The 22,922-nt window shown below is 41.6% G+C and overlaps 1 protein-coding gene across 1 annotated transcript in view; it reads left to right on the plus strand.

The window, feature by feature from the left end:
* The first annotated feature begins 449 nt into the window (after nucleotides 1–449).
* fstl4 (follistatin-like 4) overlaps nucleotides 450–22,922 on the plus strand; it is a 182,678-nt gene continuing 160,205 nt past the window's right edge. The window contains exons 1-2 of the mRNA XM_053442452.1: nucleotides 450–608; nucleotides 8,975–9,008. Of these exons, the coding sequence (XP_053298427.1) occupies nucleotides 450–608; nucleotides 8,975–9,008 (193 nt within the window). The remainder of the gene's footprint in view (nucleotides 609–8,974; nucleotides 9,009–22,922) is intronic.

Below are 22,922 nucleotides of genomic sequence, written 5' to 3' on the forward strand. Positions count from 1 at the left end.
TAGGCAACTTCCTAACACTCTGGCGTGGTTCTCTCTTGGGAATAGACACTGTTTCTTCTAAAATCTTTTCAAAGTCCTGGTACTTAATGATAATGTGGTGCCGATGTGCCCAAAGATTTCTTATTCATGAACCCTTTACTCTAAACTAACACGATTCTCCACATTCCTCAATTTAACAGGCTGATTCTCTTATAGTTCTCCTCGAAAATGACACGTAGCCCAAAATTATGACTTTAACTTGTAATATTATTACCTTATTTTCAAAAAAGCTAATATACTCTGTCCTATTTTCGAACATATAAAGTAAACTGTCCCATTCCCTTTAAACCCACATTAATATTAAGAGGACTACGTGTGTGCGATGTGTTTTATTTCTGGAAACTGCACTGAATGAGTCTAAGAGTCTTTGTGTGTGTTTTGTTTTGCCTTTTCCACTCAGGTAGACACTCATGGGAAGCCTGGGGGTCTGGGCGGTAGCTGTGGCCGCTCTGCTGGGAACATCAGGGTGCTGGCTGGCTGAAGGGCACAAGGGCAGCAGACGAGACGCAGTGGATAGAGCCACTATGTCACGCATCTTCTCCACCTCCTCCCAGGAACCACACTCCATGGTATGTACACAATACCACCTCCCTCTCTCTGTCTCTCTCTCTCTCTCTCTGTCTCACTGCTCCCCACTGAGGCCACCACCTTCACCCGCTATCAAGCAAGAGAAAAAAATGATGGTAACACACATCGATCATATCAAACATAAATCAAACCGGAGTTAAACAGAAAAATGCAGCGAGCAAAAGCAAACTCTGTTTAGTTTGTGTTCTGTGGGACAGCAATGTCTTTTCAGGATGTTTCCTGTGACAATGAAGCAGTCAGCCTCTGCATTTCAATCCATTGATAGGCCCATTAAAATGAGTTTATCATTTGAATAACACAAAGAACTGATAAACACTCGCGGGATCATTCTAAAGAAAATAATCAAACAGTCACTTTGAGTCGACACAGAAAAAACATTCTCCTTTTCCCCATATCACTCTTTTTTTTCAAATCAGGTCATAATATGAACAGCTGAACGAAAATTGACAGTGGAGATATAATGATTGATGACAAATATAGGTTGAAAGCCAACAGTAAAATCTATTTAGAGCTCAGTTTAAAATTGTGTTTATTGAGTCGATGTCAGCAAATCCTGCAGCGACATCTTTGCCAACTTGCAGACGAGTTCTGACTCGAGCTGAAGTTCAGGTCAATTCTCAATTCAGGAGCTAATTTTTGTTATTCCGAGACCACATGAGGGCACACATTTGTTTCTCAGGGAGGATGTCAGCAAATCAGCAAGTCACCTTCTAAAAAATATTCCCCTGACCTTCCCAGCACTTGGTGTTGTCTCCATTGAACCCAACATTGACCATCCTGTATGATTAATCTACTTTTCAACTGGCTAAGTAAACCCTGAGGTTTTCTATCCGGCATCATGTGGAAGAGAGGGAGTCATTTATTACAGCCCGATCATCAGAAGCATGAATACAGTACTCTGGTATGATAAGAACAGCTGATGTGTGCTGGTCAATTCTGTTACACCACATACAAAAGTGAAGCGAAGTGAAATGTGAGCATTATCACATGACTAGAATAAAACAAAAATAATTGTAAAGATTTAACTAAAGAGGCTATATATTGATTGTGTGTAAACACAGGAATTTAATTATGTGTATTACTGAATGAGCATTGACTGAACAATGAATGGAAGCTGAGGTAATGCCACACTGTTCCTCCTATCAAAGCAAAGAGAAGTCAAAAGCAGAAGGAAATAAAACCTCTTGTTCATGTCGGAGGTTTTTCTCTTTGCAGGGTCTGTGAAAGCTTGTCAACATTACCACCTTGTTGTTATGAGCCAGGCTAGATTGCTAAATAAGCTTCTTGGTCTCTGGAGCATGGTTCAGAACAACAGTTCTGGGAAGGTAGGGTACAAGGGCCCATTTAAACTGACAACTGATGAATGAAAAAAAACAAAACAATACTAAGTATATATTATAACTCTTAAAATAACTCAAGGGAGCTCATTTTATCATCCCAAATAGTGTGAGATTGAAGAGGAGAGTGACTCATGATCATTACACTTCATGACTCGGTGTTTGTACACCCAAATTGTGTTTATTAGTACTGTCGTTGTTAACACAAAGACTTCTTTCAAATTGGTCTTGTTGTGCTCTTGTTCATGGTTACAACTAATACAAAAAAGCAACTTTAATTTTCTTTGTGTGCACCTTTTGTTTGTTTATCCATTCATAACAGTTTAGAGATAATGACTTAAGCACAATTGTGGGAAAGTTTCTAAACGTTCATGCCTGGTTGCACTGATCATGGTGTCCCACAAGAGATTCATGGGTTACAGGGAAAACAGACGAGCCCTGAGCGCTAACCGGTCCTTGCCAGCGAGAACGAGCCCTTTAACAAATGTTGTCAGCATAACAGCAACACAAAGCTCCAACAGATCGTCATACCCGCAGACACACAAATACCACACAGCCCCGCGGTCGTCCTAATTCTTGGTTAAATGAAGCATGTACACCCCCTGGTCTGTTCTGAGTCTGACTCTCTTTGGGCTTTGCCAAGTTGGCATTTGGCTGTGGTTCTGTCCCAGGAGATCAGTTAATGCAGAAAAGAAATTCCCAGGCATCCCCCCTGGACCTGAATCCGAACTTTAAAAAGCTGCCGATTGACGCCAGGATTTAAAGTTGACCCTGGGGTGAATTATGTAAATCCCTGAATTCACATGATTGCGCAGCGTGCATCCTGAAAGCCTTTGGAAATGAATAAGAAGTGCCAGATGTCACTTTTTCTTCTATGACTGAAATCCCCCCAAAACAATATAAAACATGTAAACTGTTGGGGTTGGAACAGACAGAGAAAAGACAAAAAAAAAGTCCAGATGAAAGCCTTTTGACTGCTTCTCAACTTCCTGGGGGCAATCCAGGATACCCTACAGAGCAGCACAGGGTTGTGCTGATGAATCCACACAGGGTTGTGGTGACAGCTTTGGTACGAATAGAGTTTGTCTCAGTGCAGCCAGAACAGAATATCAACAGGAAACAAACTCCACACGGCAAAGTAACAAAGTCGCACAATAAAATCGATTATGGTTAAAGGGCAAGCAAATAATGTTGAATCATCCAACAGATGTGGAACTGTTGGAACTGAGAGAAATATTTAGAACGCACCTATAACCACAGTCCTAACTAACATTTCACTAAGAGATGGAGCCGGTGTAAAGTAGACCTGATCCTGGATTCTTGTCCTGGCGGTACGTGTCCCGGTGAAGTGACCGGCAACACTGATGAGCTTGCAGGGTTTTCATATGCTGTTTAGTGTGATTGGGTTTTGGGGAGTGGCCTCTCTGAAAAAGGAAACACAATTGGAATGGGTAAAGGATTTTGCAGGAGCCACACAGGAAGAGGGTAATGCGCTCATTGGATAAAAGGTTTATGGATAAGAGGGTTGTGGACTGAATTAAACAGGAAAACCTGCTGCAACAATGGAAATGAAAAAACATTTTCTTTCTCTCACCACGATGGCAGCTCCTTCTCTCGTGCTTTATTTCTTTAGTAGCAGGGCCACCCAACTGCATTTACATTTTGAATATGACTTGTGCCCAATAAGCTTTGCTTCTCGTTACACTGCAGTCTCCAGCTCACAGCTTTTCAGGCCGTCTGTTGATAATTTGTCAAGTTCTATATTCTCCAAGTTGTATTTGATAAAAAAGAATTGTTTCCAGGTTGTGAATCAAACAGAATTCCAATGGAAAGACATATGAGAATAGAAAGAAGACATAAGCATGAAACTGCATACAGATATGTTAGATGAGAGACATTTAAATGGGAAAGTGAATTGAGGAGGAGAGAAGGGTGAAATTGGGCCACGACAGTGAAGTGTGAAATAGAGGTGATATGTCAAATCCAAATGTTAGTGCAGCTTTCATTAATGAACAGAGAAGAATTGAACTGTGAGATTGCCAAAGAACTAAATTCATAATGTTTAGTAATATTCCAAGTAGACTCTTACGACTTGCTCTTAAATCAATATAGGCCTAGTTAAATTTACCAGCAGTTCTATTTACTCCATTAAAAAATGGTTAGTTAAACAATTTTAACTAAATTGAGTTGTGGTTGCCCGGTCTCCACCCACCCTGGTGCATTAGTACATTCATTTACCAGCACTATATCAGGTTGGGTATAAAAATGTAAGAACTGATTGAAGCTGTTGTTTATGACTTTGCCTCGAGAAGCCAGGAACAAATTTGAATAAATAAAATGTTTAGAGGACACACTGAGCCAGTGAGTATCAGTGGAACATGAAACAACTCCAGGTAATGATGCAGGGAGGAATGCATTTGCGAGGCTTTAGTTCTATTTTCGGAGTCATCAAAATTATGCCAGTGAAGATATTAACACTTGTATAGAGTATTGCCAAAGTTTTTTTTTCCCTTTTTCTCTCTTGGCTCCTTTTCATTTATCTCATTAAGTAGCTTGTTGGTACACTGATGAATTGCTGTTGGATGAGACAGGCCCCGTCTTTCTAAGCAACAGACATCAGGGAGTAACTGTTGTGAAAGCACAGACACATATGGATCCAACTTCCTTTTCCCTGATCCTCCCTCTTTGTCCGAATCAGACAGTGTCTTCAAAAGGTCGACGTATCGATATGCTCTTTGTGTCCGACTGTAACTGAGACGGCAGCTTAGCAAACAAACAGAAGCCACCGCACTGAGTTGGCACAGAGGCAGCTAATTCTCGCAGAGTGCTTTGTTGTTGACTGAATCAAGAGCCGGAGAGAGAGAGATAGTGGATACATGTGGGTCCTTGAATGAAGTGCCTGCATAGCAACACATACAAGGGAGTTGAAATTGACGCTGACTTGCTAAAAGACGTCGGCTCTGTTTGCAGCGATGTCAGATTGTTTTTTGGTATCAGTATTTAGATGGAGGTATGTAGACTTCACACATTTTATTTATACTAGTTTTTTTTCGAGATGCTGCAACAATCGTATCGAGTTTGTACACTTTAACTCTCCTCTTACGACAAAGCCCAATGAAATAGGTGCATCTCTAAACAGAGTTTTATTTTAAAGGGGACATATTATGCCCATTCTACCACAGTTGATATGGTTCCTTGGGGTCTTAATGAAATGTCTGTAACATATTTTGGTCAAAATACCACAAGGATCATTTGAAACAGCACCTTTTTACCCTGTCTAAAACATTCCTCCTCAGATTGACCTGTTTTGAGTGCCCCGCCCCCCTCACCACCGGTGAGCCTGGCTGCGAGAGCCCCAGCTCCCCAGCGCAGCCCCACAGTGGGAGCAGTGGGAGCCTGAGCTGGCGCAGCAGCAGCATCCTTCCACATTGTAGAGTCAACGTTTAGAGGTGTCCCAGGGGTCCCTGGTTTATGCGGCGTTAGCTTGCTCGTCCAAGGCCATGTAGCGAGACTCCCTACATGGGCATGGTGTGACTATGATGTTTATTTCGGTCGTAATCCCACTCGACGCACTCTAGCGTATCGTTTCTGAAATAGAGGTAACCACAACAAATTGCGGGAGTTGTTTTTTTCCAGAGTTTTTGGGAAGGTAGACATGCCAGATACACAAATTAACGTGTAGAAGCACTACAAAAGTGGAATTTTCATAAAATGTCCCCTTTAAAATCGATCCAAAGTATCACAGGTGCTTCTTTTGTGTGTGGTACCACGATCTAGGGTTTTCAATCACTAACAGGTAGGGCTGTAAGGATTCTTATGGAACCGCTTTACCATGACCCGCTGCCACCGGTTCAGTCTCCGAGTGAATTTCATTGATGTAAAAAATAAAAATGTCCATTTCACAATCTAGACCTATGACATATTTACCTCACCTTTCCAACTGTGTGTGTCTCGTAATGCTTTTCGTCCGACCGTGATCGAGAGAACATGCCTATGGTAAAAGTCGGCCTAGCTTTATTAGCTCAAGAGGGTCAGTGATAATGCTGAGGGTCAAAAATCAGGGTCTCGACCAATCTGTTGCTTTGGAGGATCCTTAAACCTTTATGCAAGGTATAACCTAACCCTAGCAACATTACATCTACTTGATTAGCCGATGTGTGGTACCCTTCAGTTAAACCTACTACACCCTGCCCCTGTGGTAGGTGACCATGGTATGAGTGTATTCACACTTGTATTCTTGCATTGTATCCCACATGCTACATCAACTGTACAAAAGACAGCAGGTATATTTCCCCTTGCATATGGATTGATTGCAGAAGTTGAGGTAGTTAAATCTCAATCAACCCCCTGGACACAAGTGTTGCCAAAATTGTTTTGTCAAAGCCCAGTTGGTGAAAGTTAGAGTAGCCTAACCTGACCTGAAAATAACAAGGCCTGAGACATCTTCCATAAGTGAGAAAAAGTTTGAGGAAAAACTGGCTCGGGGTCTTGTTAAAACATACTGAATGTCCTGTCCCCTCCGCTGAGCACATCTCTCAGCACTGTTCTCATAAACATAACACATCCTACCAATCACCATGTCTGCCTGCTGGGCAAGTGATGTATGCAGACACACACCCATCTAATCAGCCTCTATCACAAAGAGGGAAAATGGAAGAGAAACGCATCAGATCCGCCCTAATTGAAACCCAGTGGGTTTGCCCCATTTGCTCAAATTAATTTCCGTCTGTAGCTATTTACATTTCTCCACCCACTGGCTGCGACAGACATCACTGGAGAGGAATAAAAATCCCGCCTAATCTCACGCGTGTGATTGTTCGCATCCATCTTCTGTAGTTGCCTTCAATTATTTCCGCACTGTTATTTTATCACCGCGAATGTCCACAAAAGCCGAGTGTGCGGCACGAAGGCGAGTGACGGAACTCACTCCAGAGAGTCGTGGTGGAGGGAGGACCGTATTTTTAGACACACAGCCTTTCTTTCACCTCTATGCTCGGTTTGGTTCTCTAATCAATTGATCAAACAGCAGCACTCGAGATGATGGAAGGCGGTGCTGATGAGTACACTCAATTTTATCCTGCCATCGTAAGGAAGCACGTCTGCAATTAAGATGGACAGATGGCAGAGAGAGAGAGAGAGAGAGAGAGAGAGAGAGAGAGAGAGAGAGAGAGAGAGAGAGAGAGAGAGAGAGAGAGAGAGAGAGAGAGAGAGAGAGAGAGAAGAAGGAGGCAATGACAGGAGGCTCTAAAACTGCTGGATTTCTCTCGAGGCTCCCGGTCTCCTGGGAAGCTGGGACGGCCTCGCAGACACACATGTTTTATCACTGAGCCTCATTACTGGTGACATCCACACTGAGGGACAAGAATGCAAAATGTCAAAACACTTCAATTGCCGCCACATATTGGTTTCTTGTGAAGCTCAAGTGTTGCATAGGAAGACCTGCCCGTGTTCTATTTTTAAACGGCGTGTCGATCCTTTGTTTTTTTGCCTGTGCACGCGCAATTCCTGGTGCTGTAACAAGCGCAGGCGATCAGCTGCTGACAGGCACACAATGCACAACCAAAAGCACGACAACTTGTGCACGCACTTTAAGATGGGTGACAGGGAAAAAAAGCTAACGTTGAGTGTCTCAGTAAGATGTTGGGCCACCTCATCCCAGCAGAACCGATTCAATAGCATTGATTTGACTCAGGAATCGAATTGGAAGCATGAACACTATTTTCCACAGGATTGAAGAAATGGATATAAAGATGGACGACGTGTCTCCGTTTCCCTCTCACTGTCCAGAAATGAAGCTAAAGTATCCCGGCTAGGAATGTTGCCATCTTGAGTATTTTGGAGCCAGAGTCCACTCAGATGCCAATATACGTCTTTGACCTATCGTGACTCAGCCTCAGCTGTCAATCACGATGTTTCAGCCTCTTTTTATAGCATCAATTAACTAATGAGCTAAAACAAAACTTGCTGAACCAACATCAGTGTGATAAGGATTACCTTTAAGCACAAGATATGCCTATTTGATGTGTATTTTGACTTCTTAGTTTGGTCCCTGCCCCATCCACTAACATGGAGGATTCAGGGTTTATGACCAATACAGCAACCAGCCACCAGGTGTCGATCAAGACACTTTGGCTTCATGCCTTCCATCTTAATACAGTCTATGGTTTGTTCACACACAGGTCAGCTGAATCCGTACTGACATAAAAGGGAAAAGAAAATTTTATGCCCAGTGATTTGCAGTGAATTTCACTTCTTTCACAAAACCTAAAACTTACAATTCGCTTAATTATTATTTAATGTGAAGCTGTGTTTGTTTCCCTCTCACGTGTTAGTTTTACACATGGACTTTTACGTCTTCACTCCTGTGGTTTGCCATTAGGTCTCCGTCTCTTGTGATTCATTAATATAATGGGTCAGAATGTGGTTTCCCCTCCGAAATCCACAGGACTAAATGTGTAAAATGTTGCTTGACGTCAACTCTACTGTATCGCTCAATAAAGAACAATTCTTTTTCAATGTTGATATTCAGGTATCTCACAGCGGGAGACTGTTTTCCTTCCGTTTCATCTTCTAAACACTAGTTAAAAAGTCAAGTATTTGGAAAGCAGTTCATCCACGTGGTGTCGATGGTTTGACATGCTGATATACATTCCAGTACAATGTGGTGACACCTCCGTCTCGCAGCCTCTCGGCAAGTGTATTTCCTATTCTGCGATTGAATTGACTGTTGGATCCGCCTTTGTCAAAAGGTCTTCCTGTGTCTCTGCTGTCACCCACCATTCATTCTGTCTCCCTCCCTCCCTGTCTCCCCCTTCCATTCACCTTCCATCTGTTCACCTTTGATTTCCGCCGCTGTCGTCTTTCTCGATGCGCAGGAAAGAGGAAAAGACACACTAACGAATGGTCGGCAGAAAGCGGCAGAAATGGCTGTTGTTGTTGGTATTTTTTTTTGTCTCACTCCTCCGAGCCTGTAATAACCACTTTTGTGTGTGTGTGCTCTCTGTTTGCAGGAGAAGGGGAAAGCAGACGGGAACATCGATCAATGTGAGTACACTTACTGAGCTCCAAACAAACAACATTTTTCAAAATATGCCATGTTGTGCTCCATGACAATTTTTATTTTTCTCTCATCTGCTGTTACGGTGCCACACACTTTGGGTTTTCTTATCGCCGGGAAATGCTGTTGGAAAGTAATTCAAATCTAAATGTGTCCCCTCGAATTGACCAAGCAGCCTGTGGTGGGGGCGACTTCTGATAATGATATTACTGTGAGAGGCTGAAAAATCCCGCCGCTTCCTGAATCTCATTTATTGCTTCACCGTCCTGCGACAAAGTGTCTTGAAACATTTTGCGATGTTTGATTTTTTTAAGCGTTGCGTTTGTCAGTGGACACCAACAGAGGATCTAACCCTAACCCTGTCAGTTGTGGAACAGGAAGCCCTTTGCCTCTCTGTTTGGTTTTTCATAATTATTGTGAAACTCGAGAAAGACGGCTCCACTGCAATCGTCCCTTAACTGACCTGACAAAAAGTGGAAGCACCTGACATCACTCATTCCGACTGACAACCTGTCCATAAGTTGAAAAATACATTTGTCCCGTGAATAATTATTCCGCTGTCAACCGTGTTCAGTGCCCTGTCACAAATGATGACACGGGTGCCTCGTCAGGATTGATGACAGCGGCCCTCGGAGAGAATGAAGTGATGTTTGTTTGGCTCAAGCTTTGTGGGCTTTTTTTTTTTTACGATGATTGCTCAGACAGCTTGTGCCTTTATAAATAAGATGCGTGTTCTTGACTGTGAACCCGCAGATAATGGCGCGTCTACAAAGAGAATGTCTCATCTGCATTCTTCAGTTGTCCGTCTCATGCACGTCTAGAAGATTTGTTTCTATTCAAATCAGTCCTGCTGCCCACACAGGCCGTGCAGCCCCTTGTGCTTTACTCAAGCTATAGGCTGTGCCAATCAATGCCGCCTAGTGAATTTTAATGCTGCAAGTCTATAGCTGTTTGTGTTTTATGTGTGTTGCTGCAGTGATTGTGTGTTGGGTTATGGACATTTTCAAACTGTAAATGTCCTGCAGACGTTAAGTTTTATTGATGTGGCTAATCTGTGCACAAACCATGGACGATGCTGTATATAAAGATAAACAACATGACAGCTGCCCAAAAGAGAAAACAAGGCATCTTTACTGCCACCTGGTGGCTGACTGCAGAATACGTCCCGAACTCTCATCCGTGCCGAGTCAAAGCAAAGTTTCTGTCATTTTAGTTTTTAACATACTGATATGGGTCCAGGTCAAGTTGTTAATGTCATGATTAACAACAGAGACTGACTCGTGATTGGCCGAACGCGTGTATCAATGGGACCTTGCTAGGTCGACTCCTTCCCCCGATCGTAACTGTCCAGACTCCAAATATACAAATGACAGCATTTATATGTTGTTTGCTTCATTTCTGGACAATTTGAGGAAGTGGAGAAGTGTTGTCCATCGTTATGTACAGTCTATGGCCCAAACACATCTTGCGTTGGTGTAGAGAATTGTACCACTAACTCATTAATGGGTTATCTACTCTGCCATCTTAGCGACACTGCCATGACCAGTATCAATCTGAAGTTTGTATACTGGTTATCGCTTAATGGCAGCAGTATTTATATCACTTATAGGAGTAAGCCAAAGGATGGTGAAGTATTAAGTTAAAAAAAGTATTTGAATGCTTTGGTTAGTTTTATCCATCTCAGATTTGGATTTTAACCTTGTTGTTTGGCTCCTCCGCCATAGAGCTCTTTTTCTATTCAAGTGTCAGGAGTGTATAAATACCCAGGGCAGGTGAAGATGAAACTGAATTTGTATTCATTTGAATTTTGGAGTGAAAAGAGTGATTCAGCCCTTGTTTCATGCAGGTACGTGTGATTGCAGAGAAGTTGTTCTCCAAGTTTTGTTTCCTGGCTACCAACCACGTTTGTTTTGTCACATTTGTTATTTTCCCACTCCTGGCTGCTTTTCCATCTCCTTACTCAATTGTTCTATATCAGCCTGAACGGCTCAGTTGCTGCAGAAGGTGTTGTCACGTAGCTGCATATTGGCAGCACTCGTGAAGTGTCTGCTTTATTTCTTACTTCGTTGTGTACGGACTAAGCTTCTATGCTTTTTTTCTCGTCCTGCTGTTTTGTGCGTTTTGCCGGATATGTGGTGCATGACAGTGAGACTGAGCCGTATGTGTGTAACTTACTGTAACAGCAATATTTCCAGGGCTGACTGCCTCCTATTTGACAAGTGGCTTCCTCTGTGAGCATTAGGCCTCTTATGATGTGTTGTCGTCATCTCCAGAGCAAAGCGCTGCTTCTCTGTGGCTGCGTCTTTCCCAGCTAAACACGACCCAGAGGATCTCTTTTGTTCATGTTTATTATTCAACATTCACGGCAGCACATCCTGTTCTTTTTTTATGTCGGGATGTTTGTTTGTTGATTTATTTTTAACACTATTACATATGTAGTTCCCTAAGTGATAATTGCTTTTTCTAGCTATGCTCACCTGCGTCTTACAGTTCTGCTACAGTAACACATCATCCTGATTGGAAACACACTGTGAGGTGTTTCTGTCTCTTCTCACAGACGTTGATGCTGACATACGTGCAACAAACAGAAAGGAAGATCTACAGGATGAGCAGAATACAATTGTATAGGTTTATTGAAATGTAAGGATGTAAATCCAGTGAATAATATAAAATGATGCAAAGGTAAGTGGGAAACTCCTGATGGTTAAGAAAAAAGTTATTTTTGTGCGTCTGTGATATTCAATTTAATAGTTAAATATTGCTTACACAAAAGGGAAATAAATATTGTGGTAGAAGTAGTACTAATACTGTAGTATCCGTTTTTGAATACTTTTATAATTCACATTAGACGCCTCCACTTGCTCCAGACCAGCAGCCTCATTCTTCAGTCTATATAATGTTGTATATCATGTAAAATAAGAAAGAACGGGGATCCAAATTAACCTTTATTTATAGATTATAAAAGACATGCAAGGAGTTTCTAGCAAAGGTCAATGTATTTGTTACTGCTCATTAAAACTCAAGGCACACACACTCACACAGGCACACACACACACACACACACACACACCTACACACAGCTTGCATACCTATATTCAAGTTGTTGTGTAAGTATAGCTAGATTATAGCTAGAGTATAGCTAGATCTCTGGTTCGACTCCACGGAGAGACAACAAAAGACGAACCTGGATTGATCTGTCCAAAAATCCAAGAGTCTCCCTACCCTGTCTAGTGCCCCTGAGCAAGGCACCTTACTCCCCCAACATCTGCTCCCCGAGCGCCTGTACGCGGCTGCTCACTGCTCTGTGTGTACTACACAAGATGGGTCAAAAGCAGAGATTAAATTTCCCTACCATGAGTGTGCCTTTGCATGACTGTGCATGTGTTTGGGATGAATAAATGCATCTTAATTCTTCGTTGTCGAGCAGCTTCACCGCCATATATATCCAAAAATTAAGTTGCTGTGGTAATTGTTATCCAAATCAGTATTTAAAGTCTATTATATTACTACAAAATCCCCATGCCTGTAAAATATGAAGAAGTAGTAAACCAATATTCATTTCACCTATTGTAACCAGTACTGACAACTACAATGGTAAGATGTTCAAAAAGTCAAGGTCTGGAATAACTTGATGAAGAAGCTGATCCCCAAAAAGTTGACAGCTATTTAAATATACAATACATGGCAGATGGCACGTAAAGTCACTCCTGCAAAAGTTCAAAGCAACAAGATGATGTAAGCTTCTTAAAAGCTTCCGTAATTGATTTCTCATGAATACACATATAGCCACATATATCCATGAGATAAAAGGGATGCAGTGATAATGTGGGAGGGGTGAACCTTTCCTCCAGCCGACGGGCCTGTGATGTGTGTGCCCTGTCATTTGAGGACAGCTGCTTTTAATATTGTGAGCTCTTTTTCTCACTTAGCGTTCTGATTTCCCCCTTGAGACCAATTATCTGCTGCCTGTTTGTATGCTCAACAAGATCCACTACCAAAATCAAGCATTTAATTTCCTAGATTTGCTCCACTTTTCCTTTTGATGAGGATCAGAGCAGCTCTTTACAATTGTCTGTTTTCCCTGCTATTGGTTGACTTTTTCCTTCCCCCACTTTCACTTTACCTTCTCCCCTCTCTGCAGTGTGTCCTTTGCTTCACCTCACGTCAGTGCACTTTCTTCCCGTTATTTTTACTCCCGTTTTCACTCATCCTCTCCCTCTTTGGAAAACCCTGAGCGTGCCGTCTACGCTTCTCACATGGAGAATATGGCATTAATCAAATTGGCCCAGTTTTACCTCTGGAACACAAATGTTACTAGTGCAGTCACATACTGCAAACATTGCATATGAAGGGTTTAAGCTACGGCTGACAACATGAATTCTCTGTAAATTAAATTAAATTTCATTGGTTGGTGATGTATAATCCATCCCTGGTCCAAATGTCACACTGAGGAGAATGTGCAGCCATTTTCCCTGAGTGTTCTTTTTACAGCGCAGCATTGTTATCAGTGGGATCTATATGGAAAAATGGAATATTGGCCATTTATCTTCCCGGTGATTAATTTAGCTGTGAGTGCTTAATTTATGAACCTTTGCAGGCGCCTAATCAGGGTTTGTTACCATCGCAAATTAAACAATGGGAAGAGGCAAAGCAAGTTAAGCAGTCCTGTGGCTCATTTAGATTGTAATTGGGTGAGAACTAGATGGGACGAGCTTGACAGAGACACTCTCTAATAAGCAGCAAATGACTTGGGAGGAAGCTGGGAGGAGAGAAGGCAGACGAGAGACGAGAGCGGAGGCAGCCTCTCGAGGCAAGCATGAGAGAGGGGGGATGGGACAGCTGTGAAATACTACAGCTGGAAAGTCATGCTTTGGCTTATATACCTAATCAACATTATTAATTTTGCATTTGCTATTCTCATTTAGACGTTGGCTTGTTTACTCTGTCTTCTTCATCACCATAGAAAGCAACATAAGACAGTTTTTTGGAACAGTGATACGGAAGAAATACAGAGCAAAATGAAGAGGTGAAAACTGAAATACAGGGTAGGCTTTTGCAATACTGATGAAGAGACTGTATTTGTTTTGGTGCACAGACAAGTATGGCTGGGCAATTAGCTGTAAATGGATCAAAACGGACTTTCATAACCTGTAAATGTCTTAATTTGGATTAAAATTGTCCCCAACACTTGCATTCACGACCTGCTGGGTTTCCGCTACATCCATTTTGCAGCGCTAGCCGACTTTACACATTCTCAAATTGAATAATCATTCATGAATCATAATCGAAGTAAAAGTTTGAACTAATCATGAAATTGATTGAAGTCATATCGCCGTCAGACGAGCCTCCTGCTACCTGTATAGTCGCCCTACTTTGTGAAACCCAAGTTTGAGGGGGTGACAGGGTTCAGCGGATCATGGTAGAGGTGTGGGAGACAGGATTAAAGCGTGGAGAGGGAGAAATCCCATGTGGGACACAAGATGCCAAAAAGGCTCCAAGTTGTTTGTTGTTTTTCTTACTTCTTAAAGTTCTCCCAGCAAGTCACAGAGAGCCAAATCCCAAGCATGCGTAAAAAATGTGCTCCAACAAACTTGATTTTGGTGTGAAGTTGGTGTGTCAAGTAAATAATCAGGGAGGCATTAAAGTGCACAGCTGGTGATGGAGATGATTTCTCTAATGAGAGTAAAATGGCTTTTGGTTGGTTACTGATATAATGGAACTGCTAATGTTTTAGACAGCCGTCGATGTAAATGAGATGTGGCGTGTTCAGGATCGGAAAACACGTGTGTCACAGCCGAGCAGTCATCGTAAAACAAAAGATTGAGAGCTGTTCTGTTGGGAAAGCAAGTTTATTATTTCAACTATAAGGCTTCAGTGATGTGAAGAGCATTAACCCTTTGAGCTCATCGATGGTCCTCCAGTGCAAATGGTGCTTCAAATGCTTCTTATCTCTAACATCCATATAACCAAAGCAAAGTAAATTGTATAATAAAATAATATATTAAACTTTATAATGAACAGGGAAGGTTCGATGGTGTCACCTCTTACTGTGTTCAAGGTTGAAACAGAAATATTCAACTCATTGAGTGAGAAACAAAAGCCAATACTGAGATCTAACATATTCTATTCTCTTCAGCTACACACGTTTGTCTAGCTGAGATTGATTTTGCGTATGCTTCTATTAAAATCGATGTGTGCACATGCAGGTTGTCTCGCATATTCGCACTTCATGAGCTCGAAAAAGGTTTTCAAATCACAACTTGATCTTCACATGTAAGATGCTGTTGTGTGTGTGTGCTATTCTCCCAGACACATCCTGAATAGTTAGAGGGTGCGAGGTTGTAAGTCACTGTCTCGGTCACATCGTACATCTCTGTGAAATGTGATTTCATTAAACTGAAGAGCAGTAAAGCTTACCAAGCGAAAAGTTCATCGAGTCATTGAGGACTTAATCAGAATAGTAAAATGAAACGGGCTTTGCTAAAATCAGACGCGTTATAGACATAGTTACAAAATTTGAATATCTTCAGGCAAAGTGAAGATTTGCACCATAAATTTCCCAATTTCTTACAGTGTCAAGAGCCTAAATTTGATTAGGCCGGGCTTCCTGACTCCTTTCCTCTCTGATCTCATTCCCATGCTGCCAAAGTTTCATGGTGTGATCTTTTTTTCCCGTTTTTGGCCAAAAAGTCTGAAAGTCAAAGACAAAAAGGGATTGTGGCGCGGCTGTAAGCTCCATGTTGAGCAAGCCTGGAGACACCAGTGAAGGGCTTAAGGAGGGCACACACTCTCTCCAGGGACCTGAGGGGACTGACGGTGACACTCGGAATAACACTTTTGTGTGCCGAGGCCAAGCTGCACCAGTGGGCCTGTTTGGACACAAACACACACACACACACACACACACACACACACACACACACACACACACACACACACACACACCTTGAAATGCAATTAAAGTGACAGAACAAACAGACCGGGGTTAGGTGAAGAAATACATACTAAGAATCAGCAGACAAAGGTAAATGTTTATTTAGAGAGCCATTTAGAGAGCATCCTTACTTTCTTTCCTTATATTTATATCTTATGAAATGGAGAGGCAAATTATTATAGCATTATTGTTTTCATCAAATATTCAAACCTTCTTTTTACTTTCACCCTCTTCAATCCTAACACACATATATCGCAGCCGTTCAAACCCAATTAGGTGCAGAATTTGCTCATTGTCGGACAAATAAAAAAGATGACGTTGTCGCCCCACAGCAATAAGGTTCAAATCCCTGTTTGGCTGAGGCCGTTCTGTGTGTAGTTGTCATGTTCTCCTCGTGTCTGTGTGGATTTTCTCAGGGTACTCTAGGCAGATTGACCTTCTCTCTCATTGTTCATGCAAACCTTATCCTTATCCTGGGGTCCCTAGCATTTGCCTTTGCTCTCCATGCCAGCTCCCGACAGCTGCAGTCTTTGCGTCGTGTAAATGTTAATTTCTACCTTCTTAAATGTCAGCAAACTTGATAAATTAAATGTTTGCTTAACAGCTCCTGAAGTGACATCATCCTCTGTGTTTTGTTCCACTGACTAATTATCTGCCTTTCAATTATTGACTGACAACAACAGATGGCATGCATGTCGAAAATCGAAAATAATTTTGTTGTCTGATCACTCCAAAGTCTGTGTTTCCCATAAATACGTAGACTTCTGTCGCAAGGTTTCAAACTTTTCTTTATTGTAAAAATTTGTGCAGTGCTCTTTGCCTCACTCTCTTTTTATATCTCCTTCTCTTCCTCTTTTCCTCGGCAAAGAAATCCCACTGTCTCTGAGGGCTGTCAAAACATCCATAAAGTTTTTACGATCCTCGCAGGAAGACAGACATCGTCACAGTTTCAGCTGTGGCTGTGTGGGTTCCTTTGAGGGGCGTGCAGTTCTTAGTTAGCGGGCAGACCCCATCATAAAATAAAGATATGACGATTCTATGTTCAAAAGGTCAAAGGTCAACTTTGCTGCGGCGTCAATGTTCTTCAAGAAAAATTTTCTGCCCATTATTTGAAGCCATAACTCAGGAGCAGAAGGGAAGATTGTGACCTTATCTCCTGCAACTTGACTGGTTAGGGGAGGCACAGTCCCTCAAGCTGGTGATTCTAGTGGCTTTATGTAATCTTACTGCTGCAATTACCTGTCATTCTCCTGACTCTTCACGTATCACTCAGTGGAGGTCAGCTCCTGCATGGTACCAGCTGCTGCTGTGTGAGTGCGAGCCCCACCACGTACCCTGCAGATCCATTCTTTACCTTCATCCCCCTGATTTCACCGCCTTACCCATCAACAGCAGACGGCTTTATGAGCTGAGAACAAAAATGATTGCTTTTGAATTCAGATTACATGCCTCCATGCTCAGCTCTTTCTTTTCCCGTTGCTCCGTATTTCTGCTCCTGCTCCTTACTTACCAACACAGACACACACAGGTACATCGGGGCACACACACAGACACACACACAGAGACACACACCCTGCTGGAGTTTGAAGATAAGTTATTGTGATTTGGATCTCAACCAGCAAGGTCTTCGGTAGCACTTTGCAGAGGACAAGGTGTATTTGCATACCCCCAGGGAAGTTGAAATATTAATAAGCTGCTGTCAGGTCACATCTCTATGACTGAGTAAACACATTCACGCTTAAATACTTTCCTATAACTCAGATGTCATCAGTGTCCTTCTTAAATATATACTGTTCTATCAGTGATAGTCAGTCACTGTTTGTGAGAGATGTTGCTGATTTGTCAAATGTTGCCCGTGTAATTGGATTCCTTTGTTTCTGCAGAGAGGTTCAGACATTTATTCATTTTAAGGAAAAATGACAAATCAGATGTGATCTTACACAACAGCATTGTCTAAAATTTGTGCGACTCACCTGCACGTGGTTGATTAAAGCCTCTTAAGGTGACATAAAGACTTGCATCAGAGGCAGCTCACAGTTAGAGGAGACGGGAAGGTTCCCATGCTGATGGATTAGTCTTCCACAGAAAGTGCTCAATATGCACAAAATGATAAAGAGGCTATTTACTTGTGAATGGCTTTTTAGCGGAGGGGGTTCTCACTAATACATAATGATTTCCATAAATCTCTCAGTGGAATAAATAACAGTGAACTATTTGCTTATTTGTTGCTTTTTACTGGTATGAACCGGATACATACATTAGTCTTTTGGCAGCTGCAGGGAGAAGTGCACGTCACAGTGGCCACCATGAAGTGGACTGGGAAGTTCACTGCCAACGGGTCAGCTGAGGAGACAGTGGCCACCAGGCGATAAATAAATTAAAGATTGATTGATGCCCGGCTCATGGGCAACACCTACTTAACTGTTCAATACTCACTGTTATTATGCACTTAGGTAACTTGTTTACAGTCAGCTTGTTGCAGTTATCAGACTTAGAGATTCAAAAAGGGCTTCTTAATGTCAGGAATAGTTGATCTCCACTAAATTCCAGTTTATTTATATTAGAAAATGCTGCAGTCTTACTCTCACTGTGCTTTCAGGCCTTCATAGCACGCATGTAGCACAAATTGTAATTCTCCAGCAGATAAAATCCGTCAGTGATTTATCCAAAATGAGGCTGCAACTTCAAAGAGAAATATTTACTGTACAGCTTATTTGCAAAGATTTACAGGATCTAGTGTAGCACAGGGCCTTCACATTGATGGACGACATGCCAGCCAAAGCATCTTGATCGCCCCCTGGTGCGTAGTTGCATAAACCCACCTACTCCATGCTGGTGACATGTGCCTAAACAGAAAAGTCAAAGGACACACTGAAAACCTTTTTTCATTTTCCAGCAAAGTTTGGTTTTTAGTTATTTGATGCTTTAAAAACATCCTGACTGTCAGCTGAGACTGGTCTCAATTAGTTCAGCGAGTGTATCGGTGGGACTTCAATACCACGCATCCCAATCGCTACCCGGCTTCATATCACGTCATCAGCCCAAGATCGGATATTTGGGCTTTACTTCTGAATAGTAGGAGGAAAAGGTGACGAGGCATCCATCTTCATACACTCATCTGATTTCTTGTGTTAGCTGAGCATTCTGCTAATTCTGGTTTCTCGTGTGCAACTTTGAAATCAGAAAGTAGACATTTATGAAATGTCATGAGTAAACTATGGACGTTGGGCCGCGATCTTTCCATCCTGCAGTGAAGGGATAAGGATGGAGTGTCACTGAGAACTACCCTGAAACAGTAACTGTGCAAGGTTATTACCCCATAGTCGAAACTATTATCTCCCACTGTACAGAGAGAGGGGGACAACAAGGCACAAAGCAAGGTGCAGCAGAGGAAACTGCTTGTTAAATGTAAAGTATGGAAGATTCCTTGAATGACTTATTGACTTGTTATTCTTGCCATTGTCGCCAAGTGCTTATACTCCAGGTGGTAATTGTCGTGGGGTCTGTAAATAACATTATAAGTGCTCTGTATGAAAAGTGGCCTGAGATAACTTCTGCTGTAATATGGCACTGAATAAACAAAAGTGCCTTGACTTCATTCGTCATTGTGCCCTTTAGGTCCCTTTTGTAAGCAAAAGTCCCATCAGTGGGTTGTTTTCTTATTTTGTCCTTTTCAGCAGTTTATAAGCGGCGTTTCACTGTTTTTGAAATGGATGATTTGTCAGTTTGTAAGAAAAACCTTTTAAATGACAAAAAGTGTATTTGAGATGCATGGGTTGTCGGGCGGGAAGCTTTGGGGCTGAGATGAAATAAAGGAGGGGACATTAAAAGCAGCCAGTCGGTGAGGGAGCGAGTCAGTGCTCATACTAGTGCACCTTGCCAGAAAGGAGTGACAATGAATCAAATAAAGCTTAAAAAAAAAAGACAAAATTGATGTAGAATCTGTATTTTCCTTCATCATTTCGTAAATATGACAACAAGCAATTATCATTGTCTGGGTTTTGGCAGCCTGAGTGAGCGGCCTCTGCCAGGATTCTGCCTTTGAGGATGTTCTTTTACAATTCAATAAGTGATTTGAGATTTCTTTGATGCCCTGTGTCCACATCCGCTGCCTTTCTGTCAGCGAGAGAGCACATAAAAGCAGTGCGATCGTAACAAACCACTGTTTACAGTCTCCAGAAATAACCTCATCGGCTTGCAGGATTCTCTTTTCATTATTATGGCATGTATAGAGGAATCTATTTTTAAAATGTCTAATGATCCCTGAAGGCTTTTTCATAATGTTTGAAGATTAATGACAATCCTTTCGTGGATATAATAATAATAATTAAAAAAAAATACAAGTCAGAGAATGGCACCCATGGCTAGGCAGGTGGGTGGCTTGTTCTCAGAAATAGTTGCCACTTTCTTTTATTAAATCACTGAATAATTTATTATTCAGCAGATTTAAATGGAAAGCCACCGAGGGAGGGAGCAATACAGCAGAGCCAATTATGACAAATAAAACAGGTTGAGTTTTCAGAGCCCAGGTTTATGCTGCAATACAAAACAGTCACAAGAATTATGCATGCAATAAGGTGATGGGTTCTGATGGATGGAGAACAGGTCAAATGTTATAGGTCATGTATGGTGTATTGCCAGTATTACTAGGTTAATTATGATGTAAGATAGTTAAATCACCTTATATTATTAGGTTTTCTCTCATAATTAAAACCCCTCTGAAAGGTCTGGCTTAGGTTTTCATTACATTTCATTGTTTGAATTCAGATTCTCTGGCTTAGCAAAGCTCTACTGTTTGGACTTTGAGTTTGAACATTTAATGTTACAACCAAGATCACATATATGATCGTATTGTGCATTAAATCTTAATAATGCAAATTTATTTTGGATCTGTGGGGACACACTATTCACATTTGATTATAGTATTGGGGTTTAGCTGCTGCCAGGACAATCACTGCCTGGAGCGTTCTACTGTGTGTGTTTCCAAATCAAGCCAGCTGTTCTTTGGTTTAAATGTGAGGTGTTTGATTAAGAGTCCTGTGTCGTCCTCTTTTTACATAGCTGTGTCAGGAAAAGTGTTGCATGTCAAAATCCAGGATGGGATTCCTGAGATGTTTTGGCTTTTTTCTCCCTGTTCTTTATCTTTCTCCATCTATACTATCGTATCAATTTTTTAGTGTCATCTCTCTGATTGTGTTTTTCTATAATGCATCACCACTGATTCAGCCCTGAGGAATTATTAATGAGTGTCCCTCTTTATTTCATAAAGCAATGGACTTGTTTAATATTAGTGTGGTTTTAGGGTTGATTTGCACTAGAAGTGATCACTTGGATTATGGTTATTCCTCTGTGTTTATGACCACATTACGGATGGAATTAGTCAACTCAATACATAGACATTGCTTCTTTCACCAGATATACTAGTCAGTCAACTATTTATTTTTTTAAATAATCTATTTAAACTGGTTAACTGCTGTGTCTGAGATGTTATCAAGCCCCACCCCCATTTATAGGATTCTATAAACCAGTATGCTGGAAAGTGGTACAACTAGAGCAGTTTGGTGATATATTGATAGAAAAATAAAATATGGATGTTTGAAGGCTTTGTCAAATAAAGTGGAATTTTACTATAATGACCACATTCATCACATGCATGAGGACATTACCCTGCAAGGAATCAGCACACTCCTCAACCCACTGTGAAATTGTTCACTCATCGATTCTGTCATTATTTTAACATGGTGCCATCAGACTGTTTTCCAAGGATTTTCTTGTGCTTGGACTCAAGACTTAAGACTTATACTGAATTTAAAATACCATTTAATCAGCAAGGAAACCTGTCTTTGGATCCTTACACTCAATAGCTATCAATACTGAATCAGCACATGTGCAGGAGGTTTATATGAAGACACATTTACAGTTTGTTCTCTTTCTTCACCTTCATCCATCTATATCTGTGCTGCCCTCTTTTTCTCTTCTAAACCTCTGCTCTAACATTTAAATGAATAATGAATGAACAAATGGTTATTGACAATGTACTGGTACAAAATTGCATTCGGCACTTCCAGCCGGGCTCAAAAGAGATTACACCAAACAGCAGTCATTCAAAAGATGAAACAAGTTCAGTGGGACGTCTGTGGTGGCATCGACGTTCAAGTAATAAAGTCAAGTCAGCCCTCCGAGCTAGTGCATGCAAACTAGACTAACAGCATATTAAGCTGCTGTGAGCTCTAAACGCACCACTTCCAAACAGAGGGCAGAACATGATGTTATCTCGTGCCCTGACTCACTGAGCCTGGTTTGAGGTCTGCAGCTACCTGTACCTGTGGCAGACGTCTTCACCGAGCGGACAGGACGACCTCTGGTAGGGGAAGGATTGTGTTTCCCCTGGAGGGCCACACCAGAGTGCACAGGACGTTAACTCTCGTGCTACTTCTGGGGACCGAAGTGTCCCCTGAAGTACACCGCACACCGAGAGCACTTGAAGAACCTCGGTCAAGTGAGGACTCTGCGACTTTCAGAGGGCAGCCCTAAGTAATTTATCATCCACTTCCAGATTTTTTTTGCAATCTCTGTGTTTTCCGTCTTTGTGACTGTATCCTAGTAACAATTGGGCTTTTGTCGCTGGATTTGAAGAAGAAACAGAAGTATCCAATATTTATACTACAGCATAGAAATAGATTCTTGGCAGTGGATATGTATTTTTATATAAGCAAACAAATTAAAAGCCTCTCTGAACATTTCAGAAAAATCTTCTCTGAAGTAACCAGGCACTTATGAACTTATGAAACTGAAAAGAAATGCAACACACACAAAATATCACAAAGAGGATATGAAGAGGCAATCTCACGGAATAATAAAATATCCCTCACATCCCAAATGGCTCTCTCACAGGATAGACACATTCTCCAGTCCTATTCAGGAATTGCATTTCATATTCAAACACAAATGGAGCAATTTGTGCAAA

The sequence above is a fragment of the Pleuronectes platessa genome, chromosome 15 (assembly GCF_947347685.1).
Source record: "Pleuronectes platessa chromosome 15, fPlePla1.1, whole genome shotgun sequence".
NCBI classification, from domain to species: Eukaryota; Metazoa; Chordata; class Actinopteri; order Pleuronectiformes; family Pleuronectidae; genus Pleuronectes; species Pleuronectes platessa.